Source organism: Argiope bruennichi, chromosome 4 (assembly GCF_947563725.1).
Source record: "Argiope bruennichi chromosome 4, qqArgBrue1.1, whole genome shotgun sequence".
NCBI classification, from domain to species: domain Eukaryota; kingdom Metazoa; phylum Arthropoda; class Arachnida; order Araneae; family Araneidae; genus Argiope; species Argiope bruennichi.
The window spans coordinates 96588392-96602571 of NC_079154.1; the positions used below are offsets into that span (position 1 = coordinate 96588392).

Genomic DNA, 14180 nt, shown 5'->3' on the forward strand with positions numbered 1-14180 from the left:
ATTATCAGCAAAGGTAGAGAATAATATGCATTTCATCGAAAAACTCGAGGGATAAAAATAAATTAGACAATGAAAAAATAAATAAATTTACAAAAAAAATCATGAAAAGATAGTTTCAAATGACCTCAACAGATGGCAGCACGATCTTTTGCATAATGAAGGGAAAATGCTGAAATATTCAAGGCCGAGCTAACTATTCGTCCATGACTTACGTGATTTTTATTTCTTCTTTCTTTCATGACAAGAGACGCTGGGCAGCTGGATTTCTATGCTCGCTGATTCTTCAGAAGCCAGGCAGCGTGGTGTGGTGAGTTGCTAGTATAGAAATAAGCGTCAAAAATGATAAATAACGTGCGCTTAGCTGTGGGTGTAATGACTCTTTTTGGACTATTTTCTGCAGGTATGACTCTTGGTTTAATTTTTATTCTTTCTTGATAAGCCCCTGTATCGAATTTCTTGTAATAATTTGTATGAAATCGGTGAAAATAAACAAATATTTCTTTCCTGATTAATGCCATTTTGTATCATAGTATTGGTGAAATTAATACAATAAGATCCAAATAAAGATTCACACACATATATCCTGTATTTTTAAAATGAGAACTTGTATTTTTAATATGTTCACCCTCGTGCTAGAAGAAAGTTCTTTTGTCACATGCATCGGAATGTCGGCTCATTTCGATATTTCTTCTGGGCATTGTTTGTGCTGTTTCTGAAGATTCTTTTTTGTTTTCATTTTAGTTAGCGCTCTATGGTAGTTGAAATGTTTGTTTTTATTTTTTGAATGACTTTTCCCCCTTTTTATTTTATATTGCAATTTTATTTTCTCAATATTTTTCATTTTTAGAGTTTTATTTTCTTCAATGTTTATTTTTTTAAATGATTTTTAATTCATGTTGTGGTTTTATTTTCTCAGTGTTTACTTTTATTTTTTAAATGATTTTTACTTCATGTTGTGGTTTTATTTTCTCAGTGTTTATTTTTATTGTTTAAAATGATTTTTACTTCATGTTGTAGTTTTATTTTCTCAATGTTTTAATGTTTTCAAGAGGTATAAACGTAATATATATTTATCGTAACTTGATAAACTGATATTCGAAAAATATATAAAAAGCTTATTTATATTAATGTATTTAATCACGTGTAGATAGATTTATATTAAATATTTTTTTTCATAATCAATACATTTTAAATTTCATATAAAATTTATATTGAGAATGCCTATCTCATATAACAACAATATTATGCCAAAGAACTAAGTCTTAAAAGGGAGAATAATTTCTATAATAAACTTTCATGACAAAAGGGTGAATAATTTCTATAATAAGGGTAAATTGTTATTGTTATACTAACTTAATTAAAGTGTATTTACTCATTAAGATGTTAAAATATTATTTTATGGTTATTGTAGTAATTTACTCATTAATTTTTTTTCTGTTTAATTAATGCATATTGTGTTAATCAACTAGAATTTAACCTTGGTGAAAATATAATTTTATCAGCCACTTTATATTTTTCGACTTTACTTTATATTTTTGTACTCAAATTCATTTGATATGCTAGAATTCATTCGAAGAATTATTAGAATAATAAAAACATCCCTAAATAAAAGATTCATTAACATATACACTATAAAAATATAAAAAAAATTCAAGTTACAATTATTTTAATTTATTAGGAAATAAGATGCATGACATATTGTTTATTTTTTTTAGTTAATTTAGTTAAATGTATAGATTTAAAACGAGGTGAAGTAAATTATTTTGTTATTTTATAAATGCACACAAATATAATCAAAATGTATATTCATGATTGTGGAATTTTAATTTTTAAACCACAGAAGTTATGCAACGTTATATCAAAAATTTAAATGTTAAATTCGCTAATCAAATTCTTCTATGAATTAAGTTTTTAAAAACATGCTATCTTTCGAGTTAATTTCGTCTTTATTACTATTACTATCAAATGCAGGATTGAAATACAAAAATATCTCTTTCCTCTTCAAATTTATTTTTTATTAAAATGATGATATCGATTATACCTAACAAATTTTATATCTCATAAAATTTTTGAAAATTTACAGAATATAATAAACGACTTTTAAATAACAATTTTAATTTTTAAAGAAGGATAGACAATTTATTTCAACATTTTGTAAAATTTTTTATTCAGCAGAAGTAGCAACACGATGATGTCTATACTTTGAAATATATTTTTAACTGAATTAAAAAAAAAAAAAACGTATTAATAAATTAATTGTTACTAAACTTTCACTACCTTCTTTGTACATCAAAAGTACTTAGGAAGAAAATCTGATGAAAATCCATTCAATAATTTACATTTCTAGAGAGTACAAACTATTCATTATATTTCATTTTATTTATATATATAAAATATCAAAACATATTTATTATATCGTTGGTATAATGCTGAAAATGATAAAATCGAATGAAAAAAAGAATTAGCTATTTTAAGATGTCATATTTGCAACAATAACAACAACAAAAAACAAAATTTGCGTATATATACTGTATATATTTATGTTGGCGGTATGTTGATATATAAATGATTTTTTCCTGTTACAGAGATAGAATTTTAAAACAACAAGAACATATTAATTCGTTCTTTCACCGTTTATTGTTCTTCCGATTTATTAAAACAAGAACACATTAATTCGTTTTTTCATCGTTCGTTGTTCTTTCAATTTTTTTTTTATAAAGTATCAGATAAACTGTCGAGAAGACTTTTGTGGTTATTATTCGGATAAAATCAATAAAATGTATAAACTTTGTGGTCATTTCATCATTAACTAACAACTGAATTTTTCAGTTCATTCCTTCCTTGCCGTTTCCCAGTATCTGTACCAGTTCGATTTCCCTTCTGCTTGTTTCTCTCAGTACTTTCACATATTAAGTTGAAAAATATATTAAACAATGTCACTATCAGTTTAAAGCGAACATTAACATTATCAACCCACATGATAATGTTTATAGGTTGTTTATTGTATGTTTAACATGATAATATTCATAGACTGGCACACTGTATGCAAATTGCGACCAGCAAGAGGGAAAAATCATTCGAAAAGCTCTGTAGAGCTAACTGTTGGACCTACAACTTGGATACATAATTATTTTTTTGGATTTTAACTTCTCAGTATGAAGGGATTTTCAAAATTTTAAGTAGACACTCAATTGAAATTAGATAAAAATTTTGTCGTTTTACTCTTAATAATTTAGAAATATATTAGAAGTCATTTTTAGATCTATAAAATTATTTTTCTATATTTTTTTTTCTATTTTTGTTCTATACAGTTTTTCTCTAATTTTAATTAACTTTTAAAAATATATTATATATAATTTACGACAATATTTTTCATTGTTTTATGGACTTCATTTATACACAATCAAATTGCAGCGTATTAAATGCAATTTTGTATACATATTATCAAGCTATATAATTAAGAAAAAGATTTTAAAAATAGAATTTTAAAAAATCTAATTATACTTGATGCATTGCCATGCTGTGATGTTTCAGATCAGAGCCCCGAATTTCCTTCAATATTTTTTTTTATCCTACGCTACTTTTATATAATCGAATTAATGTTTATTTTATTATATTATTATTATTATTTTACTGCTTTGATGCCTCGGAAAGACAAGGGATAAATTGCGACTGCAATTTTTTACCTTCTCAGAGAAATGTACTATGATCATCAAAAGATTCTTCATACTTTAAGGAATCTCCAGTTTCAGATTTAAATGAGTCAAAACAGCCCATTTTTAGGATTACATGTATCAGTCTATATATCAATACGATGATTCACAAACGCATTTGCTAGACGAATGAAATTTGGTATGCGTTCTTTTCACTAATTCTGAAAATTTCTTCTAAATTTTTAATAAAATTCATTCTCAAAAGTCTATCTTTTATCTATGTGCAAGTGAAAACGATAATTACAAAACGCAATGAGATTGACAAATAAAAAAAATAAAAAAAATCTGGCATAAATTTCTAATATCCAACTTTAAGATTCGTAATAAATTTTTTTAAAGGAAATATGTGCTATGGATGTGCAATCTGTTCAGTTTGTACATTATCACATATATCAACGATATAACTTTAAATTACAGCGACTTATATAGATAAAATTTTTGTTCTATATTGTCGCTGTATATTTTGTAAGTATATTTTGTTGTATATAGTTTGTGATTCGATATTAAAATTGTAGTCCTGTGTCAAGGTTTGGTTCAGTCAGTCGAAAAAAGACGTCCGAAATGTATATTCGATTTTCTTTACTACGAAGCACACATTTTCATGCTGAAATAAAAATCAGAGTACTTGCGATATTCTTGACTTTGCCTGTAATTTTTACGAGGGAGGAAGCAGGAAAAATAACTTCTTTAATAGGGAATATGCGAAAAAGTTTATTTGAGCTCATTTCCATTGCTTTGTTTTTGGAACCACACATCCCGCTGAAAGCAGTTAAAAAACGAAGTACTCGCGCCATGCCAAAATATCTAGGTCAGATGTAATTATCAAATCCCTACGACAATAAACCAGGTACTGGAATGTACTCAAAATGATCCCCATGACAGTACAGTCCATATTTCTACCACCCATGAAGTGGTACGGCCCAACATCGACTCATTCCGTCATTATTATATCACTAGGAGAGCTAGAAACTGCTTATATATTCCACAATTTTTCATCACTATATCTGAGTTGCAATCCCAATAAGATAAATTGAAAAAAAGTAAAAAGAAATTTGTCGTTAAGAACGCAATCAAGCAAAGATAATTTTTGTACTATAATTACGTTCCTTTAAATAAAAATTTCTACATTGAAAACAAGCGGATGTGTTCTCCTCTCGGCCGTCTTAATATGGAATATTTTAAAATTTAATTACGCAGTATAGTAAGGAGGAACTACAGTAGAAGCATGCGCCTTTTAGAAAATTCATCTTAAAGAAAGTTTTAAAATTAAATACACATCTACTAGTTTTAGTATTAATACCATGTACCTAATTTTTTTTTTTTATGTAACTCATTCTGTGTATTCCAATAATCGTTTTTATATACACACGGTCGGAAACAAACGTAATTTCCAATATATATATATATATATATATATATTTCTGAAATGAAGAGATTTAAAGCACAAAAACTCGTTTACATTATAGCATCGAATTTTTTTGACAATTGTAGTCTTTGCATAGTTGAAGGATTTTATTGCAAAAAAAAAAAAAAAAATCTAAAAGCTGCAAACAAAACAAACAAAAAAAAAAAACTCACTTTTTTTTTTAAAGATTTTGGAAAATTATTTGAAAATTTAAAAGTTCTAAGTTGCATGAAAAAAAAAGCTTTTTGATATTTTTTAAAGTTGTTTTTAAACAGGTTGTCTGTTTTTCACTCAAAAATATATCACTTAAAAATTTTTTTTTTAAGATTTTGGAAAATTATTTGAAAATTTAAAGTTCCAAATTGCATGAAAAATAGACTTTTTGATTTTTTTTTTTTTTCTAAAAAGTTGTTTTTAAACAGGATGCCAGTTTTTCATTCAAAAATATATCTCATTACTACAAGATATACATGTAATTTCAGACTTTTTCAGTACAAAACTACCTCATTTTCCAGCAAATGTTTCAAATTCTGGACGACTTTCCTTTTCAGTGTACCCATATGACATCCCCTTCAGCCATACAGATGCTGAAATAGAAGAGAGGAGAAACCCATCAACGATTCGTTTCTATTCATAAACCTCCCGTCTCAGCAGGCCACCCCATAAGTAAACAAATCCCTCCACCTCTTCCACGAATTTTCTAGAGAACCAGCGGGAAAGTTTTCCTCGGTGTCTCAAATATTGACGCACGTCGCATTTTGTGCATTTAAGTATTTTAATGAGGAAAACTGAGAATTCATTCGATATCTTCCTTTAGATTGACTGCATTTTAAAATTTGACTTAAGTCTACGGTTTTGTTTGCAAGACTGAAGTAAAAATTTAAAAAAATTGAGACATTGCATGTTTGAGTTATTATGTTCAGACAAAACAGAAAAATCACTTAACAAATATAACTCAAAAAAAGGTTCTTTTCTAGATTCAAGAAGTCTAGAACATAGAGGTTTATTAAAATCGCAGTCTGTAAAGCTAGGTAGAGTTAAAAATATTGTCGCTTCTTTGTCATTAACGAATGCTCAAATCTCAGCTTCTGTTTTGGCGTCAAACAACTCAGCTATGTCTTTCTTATATGCTAAAATTAACTGTTTTATCGGTGGGCGATAAACCTAATCATGAGAGTAAAGAACAAAGGTTAATTATTTGAAATCTAAAATTGGACCAAAAGAAAGCTATCACTAATATTTTCTTTCAGCATTTTTTTTCTCTTAGTATATCAGTATTTCTTTCAATCCGATTTTAATGATTATTTTTGATTTGAGGGTTTTTGAACGTTATGGTCAGAGCAGATTCACTTGCAAAAAAACAAAATTTCTGATGTTATTATATTTACATTTAAAGTGTACTGCAAATAATATATATATATATATATATATATATATATAGGTTCCATTTCTTAACACTTTACTAATGTGCATAAGATTTTCTACTAAAACTTTCATTACTTAATCTGTGACAATCGATATTATTAATGAATAGCAAACATCTTTTAGTACCAGAAATACCAAAAAGAAAACGAAAATTTAAACAATTTTTCGTAGACAATTGCAAGAAATTTCTTTTATTTCTTAAATTTGAATGCAGCAAAAATTTCTATGAAGAAAATGATTGACTGCATATTTAATAAATAATAATAAAAAAAATCAAGAAACAAATTATCTTTGTTGAAACTGCAATGAGGAATATTGACCAATTAATTTAATATTAAAATTTCTACAGTTTTTTTTATTGGCAAGTAATTTTGGGCCCTGTTCATTTTCTTTGATTATTTTAGTAAAAATGATGCACAATACAGTGGCGTAGCGAGAGATGGGTAAAGGCATATTGGTGTCTCGGGCGTAATTTTTAATGAAGAAAAATATACAACAATTTATTTTCCATGTCTTTGGAACAAAATTTAATAAAGAGATGAAAATAAAATATAATTCCCCTAACGCTATATATAATCTTACTATGTCATTATTGTTATATATTCTGCAAAAATCAACAAATATATAGAAATGAATGCAGAAAAGTATGATTTTTTTTTTTTTTTTTTTTGCCAAAGAAGTTCCTGATATGTGTTTGACATCTTTTTAATGATGGAAAGTGTGAATGCCCCACCCATATTCAAGAAATCAATTAATTCAGCCATTTTATTGCTCCTCATTCATCAAATTCACACTAGAGCTAAAAGAATGACAGGGGGAGGGGGAATTATAAGAATTCCTTTTGTTGGAAATCGATGTGACAATGGCATAGCGACTGGAGTTGAGGGATATAGATCCATTAGGTGCCTGTCTAAAGTGACGCCTTGAAAACGGTATTAATAATGCGTGTATTTTATTTTTTTTATAATAATATGATTAATCGATAGAAAAATAATGCTTTATCCTTGGTTCTGTTCATCATTGTTACATCATGGTGATCGTATTGTTATTGTTCTGCTAGCGAACGAATGATTCGTCAATTGTAATTAGAGCATAATTATTTCTTATTTCAATATGTAACGTGCTGTTTAACGGGAAGTAAGGAATGAAAAAGCACCAGTACTTTCTAAAGTACTGGTGCATTTTAAACGTTAAAATATTTTTGAAAATTATCAATTGAGGTGATTAAATTACCTTCCAAAATCATGGTTTCATTTGAATTATACTTTTCCAATTGCCTAATGTGCAATCTCAATTTAAACTACTCAAGAGATCCTTTTAACCCTTTCTAAGGCCGTGGGAAGTATGCTTCCCACCAAATTTATCAATCTTTGTATGAAATTATGTAGGTTGGCATAAGTTCTGACAAATTTGTTTAGAAAGACAGAAACTTAGATGCTTCAGTTCTTTATCTCACACAAAATGATGTGTCTTGGTTTGTCACTTAATTATTAATTAACCAAATTAATTAATTAATCCAATTAAATTTATCTAATAAGCTAAATGAATCCCTTTTCTTATTCTAATTTCAAGCCTAAAAATATTTTAAAACAATATGACTAGAAAAAAATGGCCCTTTAAAGGGTTAACTGAATATTCTATCATGAAAACTGAATTAACTGAATATTCTGTCATGACAACTGAAGTCACTAATATTCTATCATGATAAAGAAAATAAAAATGGTTACAGAGAATGAAAAATAGTACGATCATTTGCAAAAACTAATTTTATATTTTAATAAATGTTTTATTATTATTAAAGCCTTCCGATAATATTCATACTTTTTCTCAATGTGAGAATTTGTTTATAATATCTATATTTGAAATCTTCATTATTCGTATAACTTACTTATAAATTCATTCTTAAAACCGAAAAAATTCTTTAGAAGAATTCTTTTTCTAGAAGAAAAGGAAAGAGTAGAAAATAGTTTGGTATCTTTTGTTGCATTTGAATTATATAATTTCAGCTAAAGTAGCAATAGCGATAAAATTAACCATTGAAATTATAGTATCCAGTAGGTTTTTAGGTTCTCAAAGTTGATTTTCTTTTCTTTTTATTCGTCCTGTTTTATCACACTGCTTTATTTATTTCTCATTTATATCATTGACATTACTTTAACTTTCAAATACACAATAGTCAAAAATAAAATTTCATTAATACCATATAATGTGGCTTGTGTTTTTGTCGGGAGTGGGGGCTTTGATATGAGGATTAAAAGTTGAAATTAAGTAGATAGATTCTAGCTTCCCTGGAAAAACAGCAACATGGCGGTGTTGCCATATTAACAAACCCATGGCTAATGACGGGTCGTACCTCTGAGGATCGTTGCATATACCGCTCGTAATAGGAGCTAATATGTATTGACAGAGAAACAGAAATAATTATTTGCAGCTACCAAATCATATACTCATCCTGGAATATCAAGAATGCGATGAAAATGTTTTGTAATAGTAATAGATAATAATAAATCTCATTTGTAAAGATTCCCACTTTTTTTTTGTAATATAACACGTTGTTTAAATATATATCGTTCTTATCGCTTAGAAATTGCTTCCTTATTGTAGCAAACTGAATTTAATTTTGAATCAGAAAATTTTTTTATTGAATAAACCTCTAAAATATTTCATAATTTTTTTAAATCTACAGTACACAATCGACTTAAATGCTGAAAGATACTATTTTGTGTTCTCATATTTTAAAAAAATTTGCTTGTTTTAATCAAAAATCTTTTTGTATTAAATCGAGTTTAACCACTTCCATTTAAAATTAAAATTGAAATTTTAGCCGATATGAGAAAAAATTTGGCAAATACATAGCTCAGTCAATAGATTAATGTAATCAGTAGATTAATTAGTCAATAGATCAATTAATCAATAGATTAATTACATAGCTCAGTCAATAGATTAAATAATATGAGTTATCGAAATTTGAAGTTTAAAAATATTTTGTCGCATAAGCCTTTAAATCCAAATTACATAAAATATTTGATCGACACTTTTAGCAACCATTAATCCCATTAAAACCAGCTGTTCGCCAAAGATAGCTTATAAATTATAATTTCTGTTAGTAATAAAGATAATTGTATCTGTTGGCACTTTACAAGGCAGGCCGTTTGAAATAGACTTTTGAGGGAGAAATGTGCACCTTGGAAAGAGTTTTTGAAAATTGAGATAAAATTTTAATTAATTAAAAATTTTGTGAAATTTTCTGAGTTTATCCGCGATAATTTACAAAAAACATCATTTTAAAATTTACCACGATAAAACCGCTATAATTTACAGCACAAAATTAATTTTTACATCACGTTAAAATTTTTAAAAATTATCTTTCCACTTATGCCACTTTTTCGTCATATAATTGTTTTCTGCTTTTAATTATTCTTAGATAATATTTAAAAATTAGTAAAATAAACATTTATTATTAATAATAAGTGTATTTTACAATTTTATATTTCATTGTTGAAGTAAAAATCATTTTCATCATTGCTTCTAATAATTTATCCCGGCTTTTTTTTATTTTTTTGTATATGTAGTATAGAGAAAGTATAGAAATCGTTAAAAAAATGTGAACTCGAAATTTTGAAGAATTTGCATGTTTTAGACCTCCCTTGAGTTCGAGAAACACATTAGTGGAAATATCTACCCGTCCGTTTATCTGTCTGTGACAAAGGTAACTCAAAAACGCTTTGAGCTGGACGAATGAAATTTGGTACACGACCTTTACATTAAATTTGCAGATTTCTATCAAATTTTGAGTAAAATCTGTTCAGAGGAAGTTCGTCTGTACGACTTTTCGTATATAAATCAACACGATGACTATAAAACACAGAGAGATAGATAAGATACAATACATATTGTTACGAAATTTCCGGGTTCCTTTGGATAGTGGGAGTTATATGGTGTGGAGAACACTCAATCAGCAGGCGGCAGTCGAAAATAATACAACGACGTTTATTTACACGAAGACACACAGGAAAGCACGAAAAGACAACTATATACAGGCCAAAAGACGATTATCTTCAGCCGAGACGTGCAGCATACAAAACAGCATAAACAGCAGCTTACAACAGACTCTACTGCAGACAGTAGCACACAGCTTAGTTCAGCACTAGCTTCACTCCGTCGCTGCTCCGCTTACCTCTGGAAGGCCAGTTCTTTACTGTCGACTCCACTGGTTCACGACTACTGAATTCACTGTCGCTTCCGACTATTCTCGCACTCCACTGGTTCACGACTACTCGGCAGTGGCAGGACTGCTTCCTTTTATAGGTCTCAGGAGGCGGTGATAGAAGCCTCTCAACCAATCAGGAACGTTCGAGGCGTATCTCGGTTCCTACTGGGCGGATCGGGAAAATTCTCTATGTTTCGGGTATAATCTATTTTGGAGCCAAAGTCGCCAAGTTTGTCGCCAAGCTCCAGGACCTCCTATGGAACCAACTATGCTGGAAAGCTGCATCACAGATTCCTAACACTAACATCTAAAGTGTAGACATCTCTCAAATTTTGAACCAAATCCAACAGCGAGTTGATAGTCTGCAGGTCTGTACTTTCAGAAACTTATAAAGACCATAACGCAATAATTTAAATATGTCAAATTTGGTATAGAATTTTGGGACTACAAGTTCAGTTTTCTGTCAAATCTTTATTGCATTCGGTTGAAAAAAAGCGTGTCTAAATCTTGCAATCGATTTTTGGATACTATTAACGGAATGCCAGGAATTCATCGCCAAGGATGGCACGGTAGATTCATTAAAAATGCTAAATGCACGCCAAAAGTTAATATATCATTGCTATTGTAAACCAATGTTCTCTGGTTCACTGGCATGAAACGTTTATTAGAGAGTATGCAATAAAGTTTTAGTGAGGGCACTCCCGCTTGTTCCAATATTGATGATCAACATAAGAAGACTCAGCTGAATTTTCCATGTTAAATTGGTTGGTGTGGTGTAGTGTGGAGAGATGGTGCCAGTTCAGGTGTCGTCCTCGTTATCTGACCGAGGTTTAAAATTACGAGGTCCGTCCCAAAACAGCCCTAGTGTTGCTTTAAACGGGACGTTAATATAGCCAACTAACTAACTAACTAAACCATATTAAATTGGTTTCATTTAAAAGCGTGGGTTTTTTTTAAATTTTTTTCCTACAATTCAGATTTAAATTAATAATTAACCAATGATGCAAATTTATTAAAATGCATCCATTCTTAAATGCTGCTATTTGAATGATTAATTATATTGCCACAAAATTAGGGAAATACATAGTACAATGTACAGAACGATATAAGGCATCTTATATAGTGAGAGTTAGTTATATGTCTAAATATTAAATTGAAATTTTCAGCAACTATTAACCAACTGGTTGACAATGACTGCTTCAAGAATATGAATAAGATCGAGACACCAAACGTCATATCATTCACTCAGAAAATCCTTATTTTATCGGCGAAATAAATCCAAGGTTTCATAACTTTTCATCGCATGCCACAACTGCCTTCACCTCTTTTACGAAAAATCACAGTGGAACCATTGGCTGTTTGCTCTTTTAGTTAAGCCTCTGTGTCACGTTCGAGTGTGATTTATTAATGTCCGCTTATCAAAATTGTTTCGTGACAGCTCCGAAAGACAATTTGTAGAAAAGGGGTGGAAAAATGTATCGATCTCGAAACTTATTAATGGCAACTCGCGCGTGGAGGTGGGAAAACGAAAAGCTTTTCTGGAAGAATTCAGTGTGTCGAAAATACGTTAACTCGGTGTGAGGATTGTGAAATTGAATGACGTTCGTGAAATCCGGTCTTCTACTTGTTGACATTCGGTTAAATGTGCGCTACTATAGAATTCGTATGATGTCTTGAGACATACTTATTGCTTTTGGCTTTCTCATTCATGAAAGAAGTGAGCAAAAGAGCAATTAATCGTAGAAATGAAAAGGAAAAAAAAAAAAATGACACTTCGTAATAGTGCGACGAGAAAAATAATGTGATCATTAAAAAATTTTAGTTTGCGATAGTAGATAGCTTCCACGGTGGGGTGTGTTTTTAATTACCCTACTCTTGAATTCATGAGCCATTTTCGAAATTATACTTTATTGTACGACTCTCTCTCACTGGGGGGGGGGTCACCTCGTAATTGAGGATGAGAAGCTTCCGGTATGGTGGTTGGTTCTCGACATGCTGGTGGGTGTAGGAAAAGGTAGAGATCGACTCCTCCCAACGATAACGGGACGTATTTCCTAAGGGAAGGGTTTGTGGGGTTATAGGATGATTCCTCCGCTTAAAATGTTCAGAGCTTCAAGAAACGACGCTGCTGCATTTTTAACAAGGAACAAGAGTATATTATTTTATACAACAAAAACAAAAAGATTAACAGAAGAAATTGAAGTAGCTCACTCTCGAGTTGAGAAAGAATTAAGTTCTTGCCGGCCAGATTGCATAGTGGGTAATGATACATTGATACCCACAGTTGTGCTTTCTTGAGGTTCCAACTGGCAACGTTAGGGTTCATAATCGAGTGACATAACCACTAGACAAAAGTGATCACTCCAGTCCGGAGGTTGTTATCTGGCTCATGAAGTTACCACCACAGTTTGTACCGTGGCCGGTGATGACTCTTAGGACTTAACCACAGTTCTCGCCAGTGTTGCTGTTGCGGTGTTCCTGTCATCCAGATTTTCCGGGTCGGAGTAGGTTTAAGGTTTTTATACGACTCTAAATCACTATGATATTTAGTATTCGATCATTCTAACAAGAATGTAGATTTTTATCTCATTTTAGATGAAATTCATGAACGTAAAGTTTGAACCTCCAGCAGTATGCAAATGGAGGAATAAAAGAATTATCGTCAGTTTTGAGTTATAGTCATACGAAAAGAACAGATAGTTTTTTTCTAATCAGAGTAACATTTATAGTAGGAGCATTTCTTATTGTGAACCATACCAGTTCACAGAATTAAAATTTTACATAGAATTTCAATTTTAGTCACATGATCCCATACAAAATTCCATATATTACAATCATTGTATTCTGTTTATATGCTTGCAAAATTATAGATTGGCAGATAATTACTCACTTGTCTAATTTTGATTCACATCTGATACAGATCTACGTCTCAGATGCCAAATCAGCTTGCTAAATTGTATCCTTCTAACTCTTTACATTTTCTAATTATTGTATTTATTTGCGTTTCAAAATTTCAAACGAAACTACAGTTATAGTGACTAGATGACAAAGGATTTTACTGAGTCATTGCGTTTACCTATATAAAAAGGATCAACCTATTGACGTATTAGGTTTAAAATTTAATAAATATCTCCAAATTTTACCTACCCAGCTCATTGCATTTTATTGTTATTGAGTTTACTTGTATTCGAACAGCTGGATAGACAAGCTTTTTGTAAATAGATTTCATTCAAAATTTGGCAAAATTTTTTAAATTTCGTATTAAACCCACATATACCAACTTTCATCCGTCTGACTCAAAGCACTTTTGAATTAAACTCAGGAAGGCACTAAAATATGGTTTGGTTTGGTTATATTAACGTCCCGTTTGAAGCAACACTAGGGCTATTTTGGGACAGATGACGAGGACGACACCTGAGCTAGCACC

At 29.9% G+C, this 14180-nt stretch overlaps 1 protein-coding gene across 1 annotated transcript in view; it reads left to right on the forward strand.

The window, feature by feature from the left end:
* Positions 1–221: 221 nt before the first annotated feature.
* LOC129966505 (U-scoloptoxin(05)-Sm1a-like) overlaps positions 222–14180 on the forward strand; it is a 42468-nt gene continuing 28509 nt past the window's right edge. The window contains exon 1 of the mRNA XM_056080939.1: positions 222–400. Coding sequence (XP_055936914.1) covers positions 340–400 — 61 coding nt within the window. The 5' untranslated portion in view covers positions 222–339. The remainder of the gene's footprint in view (positions 401–14180) is intronic.